At 44.6% G+C, this 24,613-nt stretch overlaps 2 protein-coding genes across 5 annotated transcripts in view; both read left to right on the forward strand.

Annotated features, from left to right (window-relative positions):
• Positions 1-5,554, forward strand: TMEM231 (transmembrane protein 231). The gene is made up of 7 exons (XM_082290274.1): positions 1-190; positions 267-436; positions 1,475-1,603; positions 2,946-3,089; positions 3,385-3,466; positions 3,597-3,702; positions 4,528-5,554. The coding sequence occupies exons 1-7, from the start codon at positions 49-51 to the stop codon at positions 4,715-4,717; spliced, it is 963 nt and encodes a 320-aa protein (XP_082146400.1). The 5' UTR covers positions 1-48; the 3' UTR covers positions 4,718-5,554.
• CHST6 (carbohydrate sulfotransferase 6) overlaps positions 4,292-24,613 on the forward strand; it is a 23,921-nt gene continuing 3,599 nt past the window's right edge. Inside the window, exons 1-3 of one of the 4 annotated variants that reach the window (XM_082290273.1) lie at positions 4,292-4,358; positions 13,889-16,207; positions 18,294-18,524. In XM_082290273.1, coding sequence (XP_082146399.1) covers positions 13,917-15,098 — 1,182 coding nt within the window. In that variant the 5' untranslated portion in view covers positions 4,292-4,358; positions 13,889-13,916 and the 3' untranslated portion in view covers positions 15,099-16,207; positions 18,294-18,524. Of the gene's footprint in view, positions 4,359-7,800; positions 7,871-12,986; positions 16,208-18,293; positions 18,525-20,044; positions 20,185-24,613 lie in introns of those variants that run through there. The other 3 variants (XM_082290272.1, XM_082290271.1, XM_082290270.1) reach the window with 3 other exon arrangements.

The following is a 24,613-nucleotide window of genomic DNA, read 5'->3' on the forward strand; positions in this document are numbered from 1 at the left end:
CCGGTGAGAGTGCGGGGCGGGGCGGTCCGGCGCTGAGGGCCGCTCGCCATGGCTGGCGTGGATCTGTTCTCGCATCCCGCGCTGTACACGCGCTACCGGGCTGGGTTCTGCTCCGCCGCGGCACTGGCGCTGTTGCTCATCACGGCGCTCACCTATGTGCCACCGCTGCTGGTGGCCTACCGGAGCCACGGTGAGCGCCACTCGACCCCACGGGGCCTGGCCGGGCCCGGCGCAGTCCTGAAACCTCGTGCTGTTTCTGCCCTCAGGTTTCTGGCTGAAGCAGAGCGCGTACCTGGAGCAACCCACCGTCCGTTTCCGGTACGAGGTTCTCTTCGTCGCCACCATCGGGTCCGGCCCGGGCAGCTTCTTGGCGTGGAGCACGTTCCCAGCGTTCAACAGGCTCCAGGAGGACCGGCTCCGAGTCCCGCTCCTGTCGGTAGGCCTGCCCGGGGCGGCCCGGCAACAGTGGCGAGAAGCGAGGCTGCAGAGTGGGGCCAGCGGACCGGCAGCCGGCTCAGGGCACGAGTGCTGATGGCGCTTTTGAGCGTGTGGCCCGTCAGGCACTGCTGCCTTCAGGTAGCAGCAGCTTTATGTATAACCTTGTGCCTCACATCGGGATTTGCTGGATTTTTAACGAGTCCCGTTGCACTCCCGCTCAGTGTTACTGAATCGTAGCATTACTTAGATTGGGAAAGGCCCTTAAGATCAAGTCCAGTCATTAGCCAAACCTTACCGATTTTGCCACTAAACCATGTCCACAAGCACCGCTGGTGGTTTGCGTGAACACGTCAGTTTACTTTCATCAAATTAGTTGTGCCCTTCTCCACTGGCCGCATGGCTTATCCCGTGAAGTTTGCGGGCGTTGCTAGGTAGCCCCTAGATTTGGAAGCAGGTATGTGCCTTCAGAAGCACATAACCTCTGCCTTGCAGTCATTTTTATTTGTGGGATTCCACAGTGGCAGTTATTTTTCTGTTTGCCTCGGTTATGAGCCCTGGTAGATTTGCAAGTAGCTGAAGTACTGGACACTGGCACACAAGCATAGCAAGCCTTGGCTCACAGCCACGAATGAGCATACAGAGGCCATTAAGAGGCATGCTGCAGTGGCAGGAGGCACAAGCCTGACTATCAGTCATATATTTGCACTGTGTCTTACAGAAGATCCTAAGGCATGCTTTGTAGCATGCAGGGGAGATGGTTGGCATGCTGTAGGGCAGAAAAGACCTTGAAGTAAACTATCCCTCCTGGGAGGGCATATGAGACGTTGTATAACAGATGACAGTGTAGGCTTCTTGTTTGTCTCTAGTCTTCTGTCTATAAATAGTCAAGCAGCTTTTTATTGCATTCCTAACTATGCAGTTTATTTGCTTCCTTGGTATGTGCGTGCTGCAGTTGTGGAGGTCCCCCAGGGTTTTACTTCTGTTTTTTTTTCTGTTTCTAAACAGAAATTCCTGTCTTTAAAAAAAATTTGTTTAGACTAGAGAAGAAGACAAAAATCAAGATGGCAAAATGGATCAGTTGCATTTTAAATTGGAACTTCCACTGCAACCAACGGAGCACGTAGTTGGCGTTCAGCTGATTCTACTCTTTTCGTACCAGCTTTATGTGAGCATTTTTAGTTTTGCTTGTTGTGATGTACAGACCCATTGTAATATTCCAGTAGTGGTTATACAAAAGATGAAAAGAAACTTTCCACATTTGAAATTCCTATCTAAAACATTTATTTTACTATCAAATACTTAATTTTCTTCTCCTCTGCTGTGTCATTCCTAGTCTAGCTTTCTTGAGTATTTTCATACGCTTTGCTAGAAATTCTTTTTTTAAAAAATTTTAAGCTCTGTATTCTCTTGGACTGTAGTGCAGCATACAGGACAGAAATGCACAAAAGTGAGTATCAGTGTGGGTGGCACCTGGAAATAACTGTGAGTCCTGCGGTAGGCAGAAGGATGTGCATTCCTACCTCCTGCTGTGTCTTGACATAACCAGTTCGTTTTCTGAGGTGGAGAGCCAGGCTGTTGCAGCAGCCTGAAACTACTTCGTGCTTAACAGCTCTTGAAGCATCGGTAATCATCTGCCAGGATCTTCCATGTCCTGTAACTGGGACGAGGAAGAAAGTGTTACAGGAAGACAAGACAACACAATTCTGCTGTGGCAGTGCAGTCAATACCTAAAGCAAAAACACCAGAGCACAGGGAACCCAGGGATACATCTGAAAGGAGCAATAATACAGAGCTGCGTTGGGTGCAGCCACACAGACAAGAATTTGTTTTCCTAGGGAGATTAGGCTGTTTCTCCTAGAGAGTCTTGCTGATTGCAGATGGACAAGCTTAGCAAGCATAGCTGTGTGGTGTAGGAAACATTCTTAAGCCTGAGGCCCAGAATAAAGGCCCAACAGTCCTAAATTTGGGCTGAGGTATTTGGTCAGGTATTAGTATCACAGGGAGTTCTGATATTCACAACACTTCTTTATTTATTTATTTATTTATTTATTTATTTTATTTCCACTGTAATTGTGGACATTTTCCTTCAGATCGAGTGGTCGATAAGAACGATAATACCTTCTTTATTTGGTCCTTGATTTTGATTGCTGAGTTTTTTAAAGTGTGTCTCCAATGAATGTGTTTAGTCACCTTGCCACTTTATACATGTTATGGCTAGTCAAATCTTTCTGTCATTAGCCACAGACTGCTGCACTTGACTGCATTTCCTGTGGAACTTTGTCGAGTTAATAAAGTTAGTTACCTAGTAACTAAGGTAGTTCACTTTTTTAAAAAATTGTATTTTTTATTTGGTGTTCGCTTGTTTAGACTAATGTGATGATCTGAAATTTGGGAATCGTAGAAAAATCAAATCCACATAGAAAACTTTGTAGATACAAAGAGTAGAAAAGTATGTTGTGTCCCCCCTCCTCCCTCTAAATTCTCCTTTTTTGTCTTCACTATTTCAGAGAATGTCAACATTTGTGATGCAGAGCATGGCTTTTCTTCAGTTTTTTTCTCCTGTGCCAGGGTCTCAGCTCTATGTGAATGGAGACCTGAAACTGAACCAGAGGCAATTACTTAACCATTGTGGACTGGATACCAGATACAATGTGAGGAAACATTTTTCCCTTCCCCATCAATTCCCCCCCACTCCACCCTCTTAATTGTTCTAGTATCACAGGTGACACCCTAATTATTTGTACTGCTGCACAGAGTGAACTGTAAAACTTTGGAACTGGTGTTTCCTTGTTAGACTACAAGAGGGAAGAGGTTATTGTGCCAAGATGTTCAGTGTGATGTTTATGTTCGTTCCTTGAAGGGCATGGTTACTTTGTGTAAGAAACTCAGTAGAATTACTGTCTTGAAGACTGGAGAAATAATTAAAGTGTCTCCTTGTTGTAACAGGTGTCTGTGGTGAATGGCACAAGTCCTTTTGCAAGTGACTATGATCTAGCAAACATCATTGCAGCGTATTGGGATAGAAATGGTAAGTCTGAATGTGTAGCTACAGGACAGTAGTAGTTAGCGTACTGGCAGCTGTTTCGTGAGATATATGACTTCTGTATTAACACCTACAAGCCCCCCCTTAATCTGGATGTTTTCTTTCTCCACTTTAGTGACAACAGTCTTTTCAGATCCCAGCCCTGTTTGGATGACTGGAAGAGCAACAGATACACCGTTTATCATTAATGCCACCATTCATTACCCAGTGGAAGTTATCTTATATCCTTTGAAAACTGCATAAACTGTGACATGACAGGGTTCTATTATTTGAGCCTCCGCCACATAGAGGCCAAATGCAAACTGTTTCTCTTAGATGTGTTGCTAAACTTTTTTTTTGTTAGCTAAGCAAATGCTACGGTTCTGGAGTTCATGAAATACCTATTTGTTCATTCCTTCAGATGGTTCTGCTTGCATAACCACTTTTTGTCTTTCTTTACTGGGAACCTCTGTTGCTTTTCAGCTTTGCTAAAAAGGCCTTTAAGGCAGTTCCTTAGCTATTCTCAGGGAATAATCGTAGTACATCTTGCTTTGGTTCTGCAGTACCTGCTGTCCCGATCCGTCACAGATGCCACTAGCAAAGCATGATACTGTAGTCTGTGACCTAAAGCACATCATTAGAAATCCATATGCAAGATCATCTCACCAAATAATAACTCCCGCAGTGGGCGGTGGTTACATCTGTTCGTGTGCAGACAGACTGGAATTTTTTTCTTTTTTCTAACAAAATAATTCTTCGTTCATTAAGTTCTTTGCTCTTTTTCTTAGACAAGAATGAGCCTGCATTTAGAAGAATCTGTATGGAGCACACTTCTTACAAGATTTGTCTACCTGCCTGAATATTAACGATAACTACTTCCTGATGACTCAGGCACAAAGTAGGTGCTTTACCCAGAATTGGGCTAAATGTCTTCTAGGACAGACATTCCCTCCAGCTTTTGTTACCTACCATGGTGAAGGCTTTTAGGTGTTTTTGTGGCTCAGAGTTTAGTTATTGCAGTGGTAGCATCTGAAGCTTCTTCATTAACACTCCTTGACTTTCTTTAAATATCAGCCAGGATTTTGGGAAATTATTAAATTTGCCTGGATCCAGTATGTCAGCATCCTCCTTATCTTTCTTTGGGTGTTCGGTAGGATTAAGATGTTTTTGTTCCAGAATCAGGTGTTGACAACAATTCCAGTATCACCAGTTCTGCCTGTATCTCCAGTAGTGTCCTACAAACAGCACCAGTCCTGAAGAGATGCCTGAGAAGACTTTATAGAAATGCAATTCAAAACTGGTTACCTGATTGTATTCTCTATACACTTCTTACTTCGGAAGATCAGAATTTTTTAAGTATGTTCCAAGTATGCTCTGTTCTTCCTTTTTAAAATACATGTTCATTCATCTAATTTCTTTAGGAACAAATGTGCTTTGGAACCAAAAAATTTTATATTTTTGACAGTTAAAGAAGAGCCTAGTTATTTTTTTGCAACTGGAACGTGCCTCAAAAACCACCTTGAAAACTGAAAATAATATGCTAAAAGTAACAACATGAACTGTTTTCACTTCTTGTAAATCAATTCACTGCAGTCTTAGAGTTCTGTCAAGAATTATTTGTACATGCATTTATGTGCACTATGAAATGAAAAAAAAAGAAATCTGAAAAAATGCATGGACGAGTTAAGGTCAGAGATGCACTTCTGTAACTGTGGCTATACATACTCGGGAATTTAATTATTAAGTTGGAGGATGAATAAATTCAAGGTTGATGTGAGAAACCACGGTGATAGTGTGTGCCAAGTCTGCACAACCATTTACTATTGGCATTATTACTGTAGCACCAGGCCATTAATTGTGAATTGTGAATAGTAAAACAGAGAATCCTTGTATTTATTGAAAGAAAGAAAACTAGCAAAAAATTCTACCAGAGAAGCCTCAGAGTTTCGAAGCAAGCAAATAATTACTTTCAGAACTTAAATAGCTTAGAACAGATAAAAATTATAATCACCTGGTATGCATTGAAAGACTGCGTCCCTCATTCTTGATGGTGGCGGTAGTAGGGAAGATTATTTTATTTTCTCTTTCTGAGCTTACTTTTTATGCCAGACAAGCTTACAAGAGAAAACAACAAAATTTCCATTATGTTTTCAGTTTTAGACTTAAGAATTAATTTTAGCAAAGCAGTGTTACAGCAGGACAGAATTTCACACAATTCTAGATGCTAGAATTCTGCAAAAAACTCTGTCATTGGTTCTCTTGAACTCTTAAGACACGGTGCAGCTATCAAATATGAAAGAGCAGCTTAGCAGTATGCCACCTTTTGGCCATCGTCCTCTAGAATTCAGCATCCTGGCAGTTGGGAGCTACCTTTTCCAGAAGTCTCCAGTTTGCTGTTGGATCTTTGAAGTCTCTGTGTGGCCGCGTAGGGCTGCTGGTAACTGCCTTCGTATCTGCATCTTCAGAGTCAAAGCAACTGTCTGCTGCTTTTGAGTGTGTCGAGCCCCTACACAGCATGAACAAAGGGGCCCGTGAGCTTGTTTCTCCCGTATCTCAAGCTGATGTACATTTGGTATGCTCTCCCTTGCATCAATGGTGCTTGCGTGGCTGCATGAGTTAATTCAGCGAGTTCATTATGGTGAAGATGATCTTTACCAAATATGTAATCAAATTTTCAGACAAGTCAGTTCCCTGACTGAACTTGGTATGTGTCTGCACAAGCATTAAGGTGGACATGAAATCTCTGGAGAGACCAGAGGACCTCAGTTTAAGGGTTTGAATGTTCTACTCCCACAAAAATGGAATGCCTAAGAGCCTTCCTCCAAGCTGAACAGGAGCCTTAGTTTAAGGTAGCAATGGGAACATGGAGAAGACTAATGCTTGAAAGCCACAGTACTGGGAGACTCCATTAATCCCCCTCCCACTTTTCTCTCCTGTTGTAGCCTTTCACATTAAGTTAAGGCAAGTGATGCTGCTCAGAGCAACAATTCAGTGAATGCACGTGAAATAAGAACTGGAGATTAGGTCTAGTTCAGGAAAGACAGAGAAAAATATCCTTAACATTCTCTTTTCCTTTAGATAAAGAAAGCTGGAAAAATCCTCTACAGTAATGCAAGCAAAGAACTATATACATTAAAAGGAGGCAATCAAAAGAGTTATTTGCTTGCAGGTGGCATGTAATTGTTTAGTACGAGCTGAAGCCATCCCTCCATTTCTTTTGAAAGAGGTGTTTCATGACTGGCACTAATAACTGAATGCAGGGTAAAGGGAGCCGTAAAGGCAGATGTTATCACAGCAGGGAAAAAACCCCTGTGATACCTCTGCTGTGGTCACTTCCTGGATCGCTTTTTATACTGACCATGGTTCTTGGTTCATAGTTCTGACTCCTTTCTCAAGCTTGAAGAGACATTCTACTTCTCTAAGTAGCCAAGCAACAGAAAAAAGGCAAGATTTTGTAGCTTAAGAAACAAACTGAACTACACGGGGAAAATATATACCTGAGGATCCACTGCAACTAGCATTAAAAGAGGTTTAGTAAGGAAGAGCCTTTCTCAGAAAGCGATCTGTAAGGACTCTTCCTTTAGCTTGCTAAGCAACACAAAAAGCCAAAACCACTACCATGCACCACAGTGCTACTACACAGATCTTCTCTGTATACGTATGACAGAGCAATCTAAATGCTCTTCACTGAGGAAGGACATGGCTGCTCGCTAGGATTAGTCAAGTTCTGTTAGAAGGAAAAAGAAAGCAGCTTTAAGTTAAAAGTCCTGTACATAAATTGATGCGGGAATGGCCGTGTAAGAGCCGTGCTTCAGGAGTCTTTTAAGAGGTGGAACTAGGATAGAAGAAACCACCTCGTTGCTTGTTAACTCACCAAGCAGCCAGTTTGCAGGGGGCATTATCCTCCGGTTGTACTCGCAGGAGGTGAGCGGGACGCGGCCGCGCCGAGCTCTGTGCGCGTGGGGGTGCTGGGCCGAGGTGGAGGGAGGAGGAGGAGGCCGGGAGGAGGGGGCTGCTGCCACAGGAAGGCCCGAGGCACGCGTGACCCCGCGGAGGAGAGGCCGCGGGACCGCTAGCTGCTGCGGCGGCTGCCACGAGCCGGCTTCGGCGAGCCAGCTGGGACCGTTCGGGCCGGGCGCTTGCAGGATGCTCCTGGCTGGCTGCGGGGCGGGGGTCACCGCCCCGCCGGGCCGGTCCCACTCGAACGGTCGGGCGCTAGGTGGCCGGTGCTGGGCGGGGCAGGCGAGCGGACCGCCTCTGCCAGGCTGCGCCTTTGCCCGGGGATGCTCGGGGAGGGGGGCGGATCGGCTTCTTCCTGGGCTCCTCCCGCTGCCCCGGCCACGTCTGAAAGCGGCTCATTGTCTCTGTCGGCAGCTCGGAGCCGCGGCGGTGGCAGGAGGCAGCGAGAAGGTAGGGGCAGGCTGGTCCGGGTGGGGGTGCCGTTATTCTACAGGACTGGAAGTCCCGGTCAGACTTTTTTTTTTCCGGTCAGACCTTTTTTTTCCGGTCTCAAACAACGGTGCTTTAAAGGGGATGTTTTTGAGCCGATCACACACGCCCCTGCTTGTGGCGGCGGAGTAGCGGTAATACCAGTTGCGGCGGAGCCGCTGTCGCACCGACAGAGGCAAAACTGTCGAAAATCAGCCTCTTTTTTTTCTTCTTCTTCTCCCCCCTCCCCCACCCCCACCCTTTTTTTTTTTTTTTTTTTTTTTCTTCCCCCCCCCCCTCTCTCTTTTTGTTTTGCCTTCCTTTTCCCTAGAGAACATGGCTGATTCAGGTTGAGGTGGTTTCTTTTGCTGGAGTTAGATAGTGAAATAAGGTGCTTTGGAGAAACCTTCCTATCATTTCAGGAAATCCCTTCCCATTTTTCTTTTGTGTCCTGCCTCTCTTTCTAGCTGAAGGTGACATGCTGGTCTGAAGCATTTGTCATTATTTCTTAGTTGCAGCAGTTGCTTCGGTGAGGCGCATAGGGCACACACACCTCAACCCAGTCGTCCTCGGACTGTTTGAATTTGAGGACGCTGTTGTACCGGTGCAGACAGTGTCCTGTGAGTGAATAGCGTTCAGTCACTGCGGATCTCTTTGTCACCCCAGTTTTGCCATAGTAAAAATTCGTAACAAAAATTGCAACGAAGCAGACCTCAATTCTTGAACACCGGTCATTCTAGTAGCTGAAAATACTCCGTGATCTTCAGCTACAGTGCATGGATAAATAGGTGTTGGAGGGCTATGCTTTGACACTGCCGTGTGCTTAGGCTGGACAACTTTATCTAACTCAAAAAAAAAAAAAAAAAAAATTAAAAATCTCCTAAAGGAAACAGTATCTTTTAGAAAAAGAACTTCGGTGAACATGTAATTAAATCTATGGTATGTTTCATTGTATTATAAAGTGTTGAAGTCTGATGATTTCCTGGAAACAACTCTTCAAATCTCATTTTCCACTAGATTGTAAAAAGAAGTGTATTTCCAAAAGCTAAATTAGCAGTATCACCTGAAATGCTAATATAATGTTATAATTCAGAATTACTACATTACATTTACTGTATTTTATTATTTTAGTTGCAGTTTCACTATTCTATTAAAAAGTAATTAGGCAGGCTTATCAGTTTCAACTATTTAGTATTGGAAAGGCTTTCTTTTAGAAACCACCAGATTATAGAAGGCACCCTCCAAACAAACTTTTTCTTTTCCCATTCGAATACCAATCTGCATATTGTTGTTGATACAGTAAGCTTTTGCTTTATGAAGGTGTGTGATTCTAGCTGCAGAAGAATACTGGAAAGTGATGTTTTGTCGGCGGGGTGATTTACTGCAAGAATTACTAGTAATATTATTGTGTATTATTCTTTGACCAGCTTTGTCATGTTCCAACATTTCACTTTTTTGAGTAGCAAACTATGTTTCTAATGTTAGCTCATAGAAGCCGTTTTGGTGGTGATTGCACCGGTGCAATGTCTTATAGGTGAAGTATGCAGTGAGTAAACGCCACAAGGAAAAGTAGACCTTCAGATGGTCTTTGCTCTATTTATCATGCCATGAACAAACATTTCCCTATTAATTCTTTAAAATGCATGATGGTATTTACCATTATCACTCTTTTTACAGTCAGTACTGCTGCATTTGGTGAATTTTAAGTACATAAGTGGTACTTATATGCATCTCATATGATTGCTCTGAAAGGTCAGCATACAGGACAATCATTTTTGGGTAACAAAAGGTTGAGCACATAATGCGCCATTAGGTATTCATTTTTCAGTGGAAGAGATCAGTCTGGGAAATCAACAGAATCAGAGAATATGCTGAGTTGGAAGGGACCCACAATTGAGTATGTTATTTGAAGTTGAAGTAATTTCTGTGTAATCTGTAAATTCTTTGACTTTAAAAATGCTTCATAGACTGTTGGAAATGAAAGTGTGCTGGAAATTTTGCTGGACAAAACATGGCCAGGGAAGACTTTGACAGAGACAGCTAAGATTCGGTTGCTCAGAAGTCATGATAGGGAAGCAGGTATTTGTAATACTTCACTCAAATGTTTATGCTTTAATCCAGCCTGGTTTTTCAGTCTTCCCACAACAGACCCAGACTTGTTTGTTCTAAGAGATTCTTTCATCCCAGCCTTTTGTCAAAAGCTCAAAGAGAGAGCGTGTTTCTTGATGGCTCTAATTATGAGGCACTCTTTCTGTCCTTCTACAGTCTTTTTAGTATCCCAGAAAAAAATGAGCAGTTTAATAGAAGGCTTTTTTTAGCTATAAAGTTAGTTTTTACTACTTTATTAAGTCTCTTCGGGCTGAATTCTGTGCTCAAAGGAAGCTACTAAGAAACTGTACTCCTTTCAGAGCTGACCTGAAAAGATCTGATTACCCGATTCCAATGTCTTATGTAACAAATGAATAAAACTCTCTGGAAGTGAGAGCTAAATGATCATCCATTGGACAATTTCTTTCTTTCTTTTTCAGGCCCTTTCTGGGTCTGAAAAGTGCTCTCCTTAGAAAAGAGATTTTTTTGGGACATGAGTTTTAGCTGAGAGATGTGAGAGGTGTTAGAGTGCTCGCTGCTGCAACTGGATGCCTGTTACAGCCTGATTTTCTGCTTGTTGTAGCTCCCTTGCCACTTGGGGTCAGTCCTATTGCATGAGTCAACGAGGAGGTGCTTTCAAGAGTTTTGTCACTGAGATGACAGCTGAAGTGGCAGTAACGCTAGAACATCTGGCCCCTCTGCTGCTTCTCCCTTTCCCCCCATGTTTGTGGTTAGCAGGCCTGCTATAGTCAGGTAGGTGCAGCTACGAGGAAGCAGTTCTGTGGAGCAAAGCAGGAAAAAAGGAGGTGTAACAAACCCCAATTTTGCTCTCCTGAGGGGATCTTGGGGTGGGCAGCTGGTGCCCCTGAGCTGTTGGTGGAGGAGGTGGGCGCTAGCAGAAAGAGGCAAGGCAATGCAAAGCAAGTCACAGACTAGTGTTTCAGTGTGCAGTTTCAGTGTGCAGTTTTGGCATGCTGCCTTTCTGTGCTGAAAGAGCGAGCTTGCCTAACAGCACCATCTGGTGAGTCCTGCAATGGAATAAATAGAGGATCAGAGGTAGGCTGTCTCGCAAGATCCTGTCCCTCACATTTGGAATTGTAGAATCATTTAGGTTGGAAAAGACCTTTAAGGTCATGAAGTCCAACTGTTAATCCAACAATGCCAAGTCCACAGCTAAGGTAATGATATAATGTAATCTATTCAGCAGATTTATAAATATGTGTATATGTGTATACATATATAGATCTTCAGCAACTCCATGAGAAGATTATTCTACAGGCTATTCAACAGCTGCTTTCTGTCTCAGCTAAAGTTTGTCAAAAATCATGAAAGAGCTTGTTCGGCTGAAAAAAATTGTACTTTAAGGGAATGCAAGTTTAACCTGGGCTGAAATCACCTTAACTGCAGAATGCAATTGCAAATGGTAAAGGGTTGTTTACATGAAAATAGAATTATACATGCCCAACATGAGAAGTGCATAAATAAAAGGCACTGTTTACAGAGAAAGTGGTGTATTTGGCCTTATGCATACTAGAGAATACTCTTACAGATGCTATATTTTGTTGCGTAATTATACTTTTTCTTTGGTGGTATCTACATGTGTATATTTTTTCCTTAGAAACACTTCAACTTTTCCAAAAGGGTAGAAAATTAATCTTAAATATAGAAAACGGGTATCTACTTAGTGTTTTACTCTGATATCACACTTTTTCTTGCAGTTTTTATCATATTGAAGTGTAGGGAAATACTTCAGCTACAGTCATTTGATGTTATTTGTAGTGCTTGAGTCTGATTCGTTCAGACGTGTATTGTGGACTAATACTCACGTTATCTGTTTTTTCATTGGCACAGCATCGTCTGCGACAGTACTTGGGTGGGAACTGGAGTGAGGAGAGGTCCAAGAGACAGTCAAGGCAGAAATGAATTTAAAAAAACAGCTTTTGGTTTTTATTCCTCAGTCCCCCCCAGCCTGCTAATAACATCTAAAGAGCAGTTAGTGTTGCAGTTATGCAGCAGGATTAGAGTGGAGCAACAGTTGAGTAGAAACACATTAATTCTTTGGAAAGCATAATTGAGTCTCTAAAAGTTACATAATGGGTGAGACTGTGAGGAGCTGCAGTATACAGTCTTAGTGTAGATAATTACTTGCAACTTGCACTCAAGAAAAAGATCTGAGATAGTTATGTCTAGCTGACTTTCAGGAATATAGTCTGTTTCAGGAAAAATCTTTCAATTAGCAAATGCAACTGTACTTTGACTTCATCTTAGATTCTTTCATCCCCTCTGTTTGGCGAAGTGTCAATGCAGGCTTCTGGATTGCTGGCGATCCTCACAGCATAGAGAAACTTATAGATGCTTCTGGAGATGAAATATGCAAAAAATCACTATTTGAACAAGGCAGATTTTATCTATGAAGAACGGCCAAGCTGAATTAAACTAAGGATTTATCTATCTGTTCTTGTGCCTGACAGTAGCAAGTAGTGGACTGCTAGGAAAAAAGTTAAGTAATACAGTGAAGCTTATTTCTCCTAGTGTGACACCGCAATACAGGCATATACCAAAGGCGATCCACAGTTTAGGGATTGCTAAGCCGTGGGCTGTAGCCTCATTTTTGCCTTTAACAGTCCTTGGAAGGCTTTTCTTCCATTACTTACTTTAAATCAATGTAATTATTTGTTGAACTCTTGTATACTTTTGCTGCCACAGAATTTTGAAGCAGAGTTTCACATTTTAATATGCAGTGTACATAAAGGTTTTGTAATGAGTGATCATTTAATTCAATTCTATTTATGATGTCAAATGAGTGTGTATCTATGTTCCCTAGTCTGCTTGGTTTTCTTTCAAGAGTTCAGAGTGTGTTGAAAAATGTATCTTTCACCGTAACATGAAAAAAATTGTAATTTCAAATTGTAAATCAGCTAGATAGCAAATACGTATACATAGAACTTTTGAGATTATCTGCATATGGGAGGAGTCTTACTTTGCTAAAACCTTGCCTGCTAACATATACTGACTGCTTACGAGTGGAATCTGGACAAGTGAGACCACAGAAGGGTAGGTGCCAAAAATCTCTAGTAAAAAGCCATGAGGAGTGCATATGTCTTGAACTTTGACTGCAAAGTAAAATAGAAATCCACTGGGGGTTGACATGCCTAAGATTTTCTAGGAGTTATATGCAGACAAATCTAACTCCCAAACTGGTAATTCCTTACATGCGAACTCAGGGTATTCAGTCTTAGGATGTACGCACTCCAGACCAAATACATATGTCAGCTGCTTTTTCATTTTATCATCTGTGGCCAGATGTGGCTTCAGGTTGTGAGTTTTCATCCATCTTCTGCCTTCTGCAGTTTGGAAAACAGAAGGTTGTGGACAAGCACCAGTTGGTATAGCACCCTACTGCCGCTGTAGGGTACAGTGCTCACGTTAGATAAGATTATTTTTATTTTAGCACCCATGGTTACTGATGTTCGCATCCACTCTTTTTAGGGGATAGAAATCCTTGTAATGTTGAATTGAAACTGAAATACAGTTGAGCGATTCAGACAGATTTTTTTTTCTTTTTTTGGGGCAATATTTACCAGTATTCAAGTTGAGGGCCTTGTGTACTTTGTAGTTTGTTTGTTTGTTTGTTTTAATCCAACCCAAGGTTTTCTTCAACATTGAACATTTACTTATTTGCTTATTTCTGCAGTAATCTTACTGTTACACATTAGTTCCTTTCAGTTTCCAACAGCTGTCACTTGCAGTGATCACCCCCCAGTGCAACTGGTTAAAGAAGCAGTTAGTGCCACATACATACATGCACGTTTGAAGAAACGTTTTACTAATGCAAGAGTTTGTATTGTGTGAGTTTTATCGTTATTGTGCCCAGGAGCAATGGTTCACTGGCATTTCCCTTCTCTTTTTCAGCTTTTCTCATTGCCCTTCTTCGGTGAGAATGGCAAGGATTCGGATTCCTAGCACAATTGTTATAATTTTTGTTACAGTTCAGACTGGATTCTTACTCTTCATGTATGCCCGGTATAGTAGCTTCATGCCTCAGTCTGAGGAAAAACCATCACAAGTCCACATACTTATTCTCTCCTCTTGGCGGTCAGGATCTTCTTTTGTTGGTCAACTTTTCAGCCAGCATCCCAGCGTCTTCTACCTGATGGAACCTGCATGGCACGTGTGGGTTACAATGTACCGGAACAGCGCCAAAGTCTTACACATGGCAGTGCGGGACTTAGTCAGGTCGGTCTTTCTGTGTGACATGTCTGTGTTTGATGCTTACATGCCTTGGAAAAGAAACCTATCTGATCTTTTCCAGTGGGCAGCGAGTCGGGCTCTGTGTTCAGCTCCTGCTTGTGACTCTTTTCAACGTACAGACATAATGAGTGAAATGGCATGCAAGACTCTTTGTGGACGGTATCCATTCAGCAAGGTGGAGGAAGCCTGTAAAACTTACAGCCACGTTGTCATCAAGGAAGTTCGATTCTTTGACTTGAAGGTCTTATACCCCCTTCTCACTGATCCATCCCTGAATCTCAAAATTATTCACCTGGTCCGTGACCCCAGGGCAGTCGTTAAGTCACGGGAACAATCAGTCAAAGCATTAGCCCGTGACAATGGAATCGTCTTGAGTACCAATGGCACTAAAGTGGAAGACAGCAAATACAAAGTAATGCAAGAGGTTTGTAGAAGTCACGTTCAGATTTATGAAACGGCTACTCTTAAACCACCTAATTTTCTGAAAGATCGCTATTTAATGGTCCGTTTTGAAGACCTGGTAAGAGATCCATTATCAGAAATCTCAGAAATGTATAAGTTCGCAGATCTTAGTTTGACTCCCCGGCTCAAAAGCTGGATCTATAATATCACACATGGACAGGGACCAGGAAAAAAAAAAGAAGCCTTCAAAATAACATCTCGAGATGCAGTTAGTGTTTCACAGGCCTGGAGAAATGTTCTTTCCTTTCAGAAAGTTAAGAAAATACAGGAAGTTTGCAAAGGTGCTATAAACATTCTTGGTTATCAGCTGGTGGATTCAGAAAAAGAACAAAGAGATCTGACATTGGATTTGGTGTTGCCAAGACGACAAAATCAATTCAGTTGGTCATCGTTTAATCCAAAGCACTGAGACATTTTTGAGAGATCTGGGGAGGTGGGACAGGGTAGATGTTTGAAAATTTCGCTACTGTGCAGCATACAGTAGATGGAAAATCCTTGGCTGATGACTTCAACTATCTTTTCATCTACTCTTTTTCTGTTAATGTAGGAAGGTTTTTTTCCTGAGTTTTTTAGATAAAAAGAAAAGACAGCAAGATACTTGTCAGCCTGTAAATGTGCTGCTCACAGCTTTGTTTTATGAATATAATTTAAGCACTTTCTATTAAAAGATGGATTTTCAAATATGTCTTTGTTTATTGATAACAGTTCACTTCTTTTTTTCATGCTTTAATTATTTAAGAATCATAATTCTTTATTTGTATATATGGAACAAAGTAGATACTAAATTCCTTCACTTGACTTTCTTCTTTTTCTTTAAAGTTGTTGTGCAGTTGTGTATTTTTCTTTTCAGACTTCTTTTGATGTTTACAGTTTTAACATAAAAGTTTTCCAAAAGGTGGTGCAGCTGCAGCAGCTGTGTTGTGAAAGGCTTAAACGGGAACTTCATTTATTGATAGATTTCGTAGTGGTTTCCTTGGAGTGGCAACATATACAATCGGGTACTTGAATGTGATGTTTGCTTGGAGTGCAAAATCCGAAGAATATGAAGAAACTTTCGGTGGAATCACTTTGGAAATAACGTTTTGATGCTGTCCCTATTGTGTTCCAATACTGTGACACAGAATAAGTGCACACCTGCTCCTGCAGCGCAATCCATACCGTTATCCTCTCTCTCCAGAACTACAAATTGTTTGTGAAGATCACTGAGAAATTTAGGATGCCTTGAAAATTTGCGTATCGATTATACTGCTGCATGGAAGCGATCAGTTCAACCAGCTTTGATAGCAGAGACAGGTGCTCGCGTACAGTTAACATTCGGTATTTGCGTCCAAGAAAGCACTGCGGGATCGGTGACGCTCAAAAACTGCGCTTGCGCGTGCGGGGGCCGGGGGATGGGTACGCGCAGCTTGGGGCTGTTACGGGTAGCGGGGTCCTGCCGCTGAGAACGAAGCGCAGACGGGATGACTTGGGTTTGAGACGTCGCTGGTGCCAGCTGCTGACTACAATTCGGAACTCCAGGTAAGAAACCCGCAGTGGCGCTTTCCGTGGCTGTGCGCTGCCTCACGCTGGTACCGCTAGCTAAAGGTGAGCGGGGAACGCTGGCGAGGTGGCGCGTCCAGGGAAAGCACCGAGGGGGACGACGGTGCCTGTACGGGGCGGCCGGGCTGGCGGGGTCCGCGGCAGAAGCACCGAGTAGCGGGGGCTGCCTACGGATGGAGCCGTGCAGGCGGCAGCGCCGTTCGGGAGCGGGCGGCGGGGGCTGTCCGGAGCCGTGCTGGGGCACGCGGCGCGGTGCAGTCGCTGGCTCGTCTGGCAAACGCCAACGGATCCCATCTCCGCAGGGTTAAGGGATGGAATTGTATTTCTCTTAATCTCTTTTGACTGGGAAGTTGGGATTTCCCCCCTCTGCCTGATCCCTGTTTCTCCTTTCTCGAGTGTTGAGTTGTTTTGGGGAGCAGAAGGTTCAGGGCTGTGCCCCTGAAGCAGCTCTGGCTGTGTGAACACAGCAACTTTCTGCAAGTTAAATCTGCTGCTATTTCTGTATTTTAAAAGGAGCTGAAATGCCAGTGGTGATGTAACGTTCATTTACATTTAGGGTCTGTTTCTATTTATTTTTGCTCCTATTAACTGCATCTTGATTCCAACAGTTTGGGGTTTGTTTTTTTTTTTTTACCCGCTGAGGCTTTCTTTCCTGTGAACAGCTCGTTTTTTACTTCAAGCCTGCCAGATTTTTGCCTTATTGAGTCCATAAATGAAGAAGAATGACAGGTAGAAGGGGAAATGGATGTCTCCTCCCCAAGGGAAGGCTCCTAAATTGGATAGGAGCCGTTTCTCTAGGAACTGCTGCCTCTGGTTGCCGCTGGAATGGCTCTGGAAGGAGCTTGGAGGGGATCATTCACCTCGGCTTTGTCCTGGGTGTGCAAAACTGGGGAGATGCTTTGGGGCTGAGAGATTTCCTGTGCCATCTTCCATGAACATGCAGACAGGTGGATTAAAAGTGCCTGCAGAGCTCTGATGTGCAGCCTGTGGCTCCCTGCTCCCACTGCTGCTCCGCTCAAGGAGTTTCTCAGCCCCAGAGCAGGAGAAAAAGGCAGAAAATCATGGAATCCTGGGGTTGTTGAGGCTGGCAAAGGCCTTTAGCATCATCAAGTCCAAACATCAACCACCACCATGGACACATCAGCCCATGACCTCAAGTGCCATGTATTTATCCCTACATATTTATCCCTACATATTTATCCCTATATTTATCCATATGTTTATCCATGTATTTACCCATGTATTTATCCCTATATTTACCCATGTATTTACCCAGGTATTTTATGAACACTCAAGTGCCATATCCATGTATTTTATGAGCACTTCCAGGGTTGGTGACTCCACCACTGCCCTGGGCAGCTGTTCCAGCGCTGGACAACCCTTCCCACGCTGGGCCAGGAGATGGATTCTGGAAATGCAGACTCTGAGGAGCTGGGGATTAAGGCAGCATTGGATTCCTTTATTCTCCCAGAAGGATAAAGGAGATTTATCCCCAGACGAACCAGAGGTGATCACACTGAGGTCATTAGTGGGATTTCTTCCTTACTCCCACAAATACCCACTGGGGTGACAGAGTTCCCTACAAGGGCGGTGTTGGAAGGAGCTGCTGGAATGTTTTGCTGTTTATTGGGATCCACAGGATGTTTGGTGTCTCTCAGAGCTGTTCCAGGCTCTCCACAGACCCAAACACTCCTCACACTTCTCCTCAGAGTAGAGAGGTTTCCCAGAGTGCTGGTTTTTAATTTCAGATGCTGGGATAACGACACGGCTTCAGGAGGCAGGAGACTCATTGTGCTGTGCCTCAGTCCAGGCAGGGACAGCCCCCAGCTAATAAAAACCTCTTTAAAGCACAAAAAGTCCCATTAAACTGATATTATAAAGGCTGCAAATTGAAGCAGGCCTCAATCAGAAAGCAGCAGAATTTAATTCCCCCCCTTGCCCATTTGCATGATGATCTCCTTCCTAATTGCCCATCCACGCTTTTCCCACAGAAGTGCTGTCCCGAGGTTGGAGATGGTTCCAGCTTTATGGAGCTTTGATCTTTATCTGCTTTTACTTTTTACAGAGCACAGAACCCGAGAGTGGCAGCTGCTTTCCTCTTGTTCCTCCTGTGGCAGTGAACTGCTCTTCCCGAGGACGGCTGCAGGAATTCTCAGGCAGCATAACGTATGGAATGCCAGGCACGCTACAGAATTCCAGTGGGAGCAGCAGGAACTTCTGTTCTTTACTGGCAGGGCTGTGCCATGAAGGGGAGCTCGGAGATATTGGTCAGCTCAGGGAATGAGCCTGGCTCATGGTAAGGAAATTCCCTGTGCAGTTACTTTGGGCCCTTTCTTCTCCTTCGCCTTCGCCTTCTCTCTTCCCAACACCAGTTCCAGACCTCAGTATAATCCATGTTCCCACAGCCTGACCTTGCAGTTTTCCCAGTTTAGCAGCCCCAGCCACACTTGCAGCCTCTTTGTCTGGACTTTGTCTTGCTGAAATCTCCCTTTGTTGATCCTTTGCTGCCTCACCTTTTATCCAGCAATAACGTGCAGTGGGTGGAAGCTTCTCAGAATTCCCTCCCTGTTCCACTGGAAACATTCCCAAGTGGAAGCAGCTGCACTGCCCATCAGCACTTGCCTGCTTTTAGGGGTGGTTGAGGCATGAAGGATGCAACAAATGGAGTTGGCTCCAAGGGGATGAAATGCTCCCCCTGAGGCTGCTCAGAGCTGGAGCTGAGGAATCCGGGTGGGAATCACTGCAGGAAAAAGGAAGGAAAAGAGAGCAGAGGAACAGGGATGCAATTCCAACCTCTCCAAGGACTGGGATGGGCACATTCACCATCACCATTTAATCTAGACACGATTTCTTCTTTGCCTCTGGCTGCCAGGAGCAGGATGAGCAGTTTAATGAGTTTAAATAGTGAATAGTTTAATTAGCTGGAAGAGACTGGATCAATAGCTGCTTAAACAAACAACTGGATCCCTGTTTCCAAGCTTGGATGTAGTTTTGGAAGGTTCCTGGCAGTTTGGCAGGGATTAGTGATGCTGAGAATGTGCTTTTTTGTGGGTTTGGGGCTTTTACTCCTGTTCACGTGGCTGCTCTTTTTCTTGTTGAGTGGAAAACAGGAGGGAAAGAGCAACCACGGAAGGAATTCCACTCTTGCTGCTTCAAGGGATGGATCAGGAAGGGAACAGGCTGCAGGGAATTTGGAGTGCAAACTGAGATCTCTCCGATATTTTCGGCTCAGTCAGTCCATCAGTGCTTGGTGGCTGTTTAGGCCACGTGCAAGGTGAATGATGGTGCACATGGCAGAGCTGCTGGTGGCTCCTTCCCCTGCCCGGCTGTCAGTCACCCTGCAGGGTGCTGGAGCAGCGTGCCAGAGGCCGTGGATCCTATGGATCCCATGGATCCCAGGGGCGTGATCAGGAGCCTGGGCCTGCTGGCCACGCCTTGCTCTCTCTTACCCTGATTTTTCAGCTCTGCAGCGAATCCAGCTTGAGTTTTTCAGCCCTTAGAAACCCAGGGAACTTTCATGTCTGCTCTCAGATCTGGGATTTAAATCCAGCCCTTATCAAAGCACCCCGTGACCAGGCAGGCCTTGAATCCCAGCAGGGATCTGATAAAGAGGGACCTGACATCCTAAAGAAACCCTTTGAAATCCTGCTGGGATTGATTTGTATCCATAATGGAGCCCCGAGCTCTCTGCCAGGGAGAGATGAAGCTGCTCCTTTGCTTTATCATCCTCAGGCCCTTCCCAGCTTCAAGGGAAATTCACTCCCTCTTCAAGCCCCAAAATAATGGAAAAGTTCCTTTTTACCCTTCTCTCCACAGCCCCTACGTGGATTAATCAACTTTTCTGAGCTGATTAATGGTTTGACAGAAGAACTGCCTGGAGAGCAGCTGAATTCCCACAGCAAAATTCCTGACTGAGGGAAACGACCTTGGGTTCCTCCCCTTCCCGTAAAGCCTGGGAAATCTGGGAAAATCACAGCTCCAAAGGAGCTGCTCCCCTCACCTCCAGATTCAAAGAGAAATGGAGAAACACTCGAAGTTTTGAGATAAAACCACTGCAGATAAAACTGAAATGAGCCCTTCAGCCCTTTTTTTGTGTGGTATTTAGGATGCAAGGGAAAGAAGGGCTGGGTAATCCCTGGGATTAGGGAACAGCACGGCTGAGGTCCCGGATTTCGAGGCCAGGTAATGGCTGGAACAAAACATTAATATGGACTTTGTCTTTAAAAGCAAAAGCTTTAAAAATTAGGAATAGAACAGAAACTCTCATTAATTCAGGACTGTACAGAGCCTAAAGCCTCCTTAGGTTTTCAGCTCAAGGCAACTTTCTTTTTCATGGGGCCATAAACAGATTTTTTCTGGCTTTTTAAAGCTGTTTCCTCTACTAAAATCCATTCAGCTGTCAATCCATCCTCCCTCAGAAGGTGTCAGTGCAATCTACCTTAAATTAAAAAAAAAAGCCCGGGGAAGAAGATCTTATCTCCCAGATGGAGAATGGGACAGGAAGAATAATAAAAGTGAAAGTGATTCACCAGGACTGATGATGAAAAAATCTGTGATGGAATCAAGATTAGGATCTTAATCTGCTCCCTTCTTTCCGCCTTGCCCCAGATCTGGGGCAGCTCTTGCTGGGCTGGATCCAGGATCACTGAAAGCAAAGTGCCAAAGGCTTCCAGGAACTTCAAACTCAGCAAAAATGCCCCCAGCTCTGCCTGAAATAGGAATATTGGGTTTAAAATGGGCCTTTTGTTACAGGGCTGGAATTAGGGAGCCACCTAGCAGGGACTGAAAACACATCTGAGGATCAGCAGAGGAAGAAGCAGCTTTTTCCTGCTGTCTGCAGGTCAGAGCTCTTTAAATTGGGGCTGTTAAATGTCCCTGGCCACAGGAGACTGGGGAAGCAGAGGTGAAGGGAAAAAATCCTCTTTATTCCCTGATTGATCCCTGAGCTTGGGCTGCTCCAAAATGCAGCCCCAGAAAAAGAAGAAGCAGAGAGAGGGAATTTGTGCCTGCAGGGAGGGGCCTAAAGCCTCCTTAGGTTTTCAGCTCAAAGCAACTTTCTTTTTCATGGGGCCATAAACAGATTTTGAACTACCTTTTTCACCTTCCTTCCTTTGTTCATTTTTACCTTTCTACCTTTGTTTGTTTCTGTAGCAGCTTGGAAAAAACCAAACAGAGACCACTCTTTCTTCAGGAAGGATCTCTCTTTATTACACAAGCTCCAGTATTTCTGTGTTTCTATTTTGGGAAAGTTTTAAGAGAGTTTTGGGAATGGGCACAGGGAAAGACAAAACAGATCCATGCCCACAGACTGGTCAGGGCAGACTCTCTGCCCCTTCTGGGCCACTGACTCAAACATGAAACCCCCCAGCTTTCTGGGAGGTGAAGGAAGAACAGTCACACCTGGTGCTTCTACCTGTAGCCATTTGCCTGCTCTGCATCTTTCCCAGGAGAGCAGAAGGCCCTTAGCAAAGTGAAGTTCAATGGAACAAGTTGCTCTTCCACACAGGGCTCTCGTTAAGGCTGGAATGGCTGCTGCCAGCCTCTGCACTTCCTGCCTCCCCAACTTCCTACCTTTGTTCATTTCTACCTTTTTAACTTTCTACCTTTGGTTCTGACTCTCTACCTTTCTATTTTTCTACCTTTGTTGCTTTCTACCTTTCTCAATTTCTAACTTGACATGTTTCTTTGTTTCTACCATTTGAACTTTCTATCTTTCCATCTTTCTTCATTTCTAACTTTCTACATTTCTACCTTTCTACATTTGTTCATTTCTACCATTCTGACCTTCTGCCTTTTTACCTTTTTTGTTTCTACTTTTATGACTTTGTACCACATTTCTAAGTTTTCTCTCTCTTTACCTTTGTTCATTTTTACCTTTGGTAGTTTCTAACTTTCTACATCTCTGACTTTCTATCTTTGTTTCTGCTTTTCTGATTTTCTACATTTCTAACTCTCTACTTTTGCTTGTTTCTACCTTTCTACATTCCTACCATTTTTGTTGCTACCTTTCTAACTTTCTACCTTTATTTGTTTCTAACTTTCTGCCTTTGTTTGTAACTTTGAAACTTTATACCTTTGTTTTTCTCCCCATTTTTACCTTTCTAACTTTGTTTGTTTCTAACACTCTACATTTCTAACTTTGTGCCTTTCTAAATTTGTTTTTTACTTTCTAACTTTTACCTTTCTAACTTTGTTTCTAACCTTCTTGTTAGAGAAGTTCCCTCAGGCCCAGAGGGAAGCCAAAGCATTAGGTGTGAATTAAAACCTTTGGACAAGCTGACATCCATGAAGCCACACCAAAGTGAAATAGAAATACAGATTTTTAACTTTTAGTAGAAATAGATGCTAAGTGCCTTAAACATGAAAAAGCTGTAGCAGAGATCTTAAACACAGCTCTTGCTGCAGCAGTGTTACCTTTTCACAGAATTCTTTACTTTAGACAAAATCTAGATAGAATTAGACTGTTCACATTTTTTAGATGGAGTGTTCACATAAACAGTAAGAGCTGATAGAAACTGTATGTGCAAATCTGTGTAATACAGATGTAACACTTGTGTGAGGCTTACGACTGTTAGAATTAGAGCAGGATGGGTTTAAGGAAAAGAAAACTAGAATCGTGTGTTAATCTTACTGGTCAATGAACAAATAGAATCCACACTTCTGTAAGAAAAAAATAGAGTGTATGGAGCATATAGAAGAAGCTGTTTTTGCCTGCTGCTGCTGCTTGGCTGTATCATGTAACCCCATTCGAACTCTGCCTTCAAGACAGCTGTGAGACCGTGAAATAAAGAACTTAGCAGAACAGCAGCCTCCTCTGCTCTTTCACCCTGGTCCGAGAAGGAGGGGTACCCTGTCAAAGGCTCAACACTTGCCTTTCTGACTTTGTTTCTAAATTTCTACCTTTCTAATTTTGTTTGTTTCTAATTTTTTTTTTGTTTCTAACTTTGTTTAACTTTCTACCTTTAGAAATTTGTTTGTTTCTTGTATTTTACCTCTTTGTTTCTAAATTTCTGCCGTTGTAACTTTGTTTCTAACTTTCTACTTTTAAAATTTCATTTGTTTTTAACTTTTTACCATTCCTCCCAGCGAGGGCTGTGTGCAGAATACTAAAACCTGTTAAGTTCTTCACTTTTACGTCTATAGGCAAATGCTACTGATTTAGATGTAAATTCATTTTGAAATAAGCCAGCCCTCTCTGTCTACTCTGTCGCATACAGGAATATAAGAAGCTGGGAATAGAGATCAGCAAGTTTTGAGAATAAGGAGCCGGCGTTTTTCTGTAGGAAGGAAAGCAGCAAGCGCCTGGCCCCAGGAGCCGAGACGCTCGGGCTGCAGGAGCTGCAGAGCGCCCGGAGCCGGCTTTTCCCTCTGCTCTGTGCCTGCCCCCGGGCTGAGCTGGGCGGCGCTGCTGCCGCCTGGTGGCGAGAGCGCGGCACTGCCGCCCCCGACACGGCGGCACTGCCGCCCCCGACACGGCGCCCCGGCGCTGCTGCCGCCCGGTGCCGGCTGAGCCGAGAGGGCGGCGGCCTCGGTGGCTGCCGAGCGTGGCAAGGAGCGGGAGCGAGCGGGGCCGGGTCTGTCAGCGGAGGGGAGGGGCGAAGGGCGGTTCGGAGCGCCAAGGGACACGGCCGTGCATGAGCGGGGCCACAGCTATGGAAAGGACCGGGCGCCGTGCGGGGCGGTGACCGCGGGGAATGACAGCGCGGGGGGCGGCCCGGCGGGGCCGGTTTTGCCGGGCAGCAGAGGCGCGGTCGCAGCGCGACCCGGGCGGGAGGCACCGGGCGGGCACGGTTGGAATAGAGCCGCCCGCGTGTCGCTCTCAAGGAGGCGGCTCGGAAAGGAAGGCGCAGTTCCGCGCTCTCGGGATGGCATAAGTGACGCTTTATTAGCACCTGCCAGGACCTTGACGAGGTTCCGCCACACTCAAGATGGCGGACGCACTAGGCACCCTGCGAGAGGTGTCCCTGCCGATGCCTGCCGCCGGTCGCGGAGCCGTCGCCCGCCTCCGGCGCGGCTGACCCCGCCAGCCGTGTCCTCGCACCGGGAAGCACGGCGGAAAATCGCGCGGAAAGCGCGGTGCCGGCGTCGGAGTCCGGGCCGGATTCAGGCAGCCGAATAGACAGAAGCCCTTGGGGAGGGGGGGGCTTAAATGCACCACACTAAAGATGGCGGCTCGACCGGAAGTGGCTTCTGCCAGCACCCAAGATGGCGATGAATGGCGGAAGTTACGTCACCGCCACACTATAGATGGCGCTTTTTTTTACGAGCCTTCTTTGACCTTCTCAATATGGCGGCAGGGAAGGCCCCCCCAAGCTGCGTCTATTCGGCTGCCTGAACACGACGCCGGCGCCAGCCCAGCGCTTGCACGCAATTTTCTGAGGCGTT

This window comes from Coloeus monedula, assembly GCF_965178545.1.
Source record: "Coloeus monedula genome assembly, chromosome: 13".
Taxonomy (NCBI): domain Eukaryota; kingdom Metazoa; phylum Chordata; class Aves; order Passeriformes; family Corvidae; genus Coloeus; species Coloeus monedula.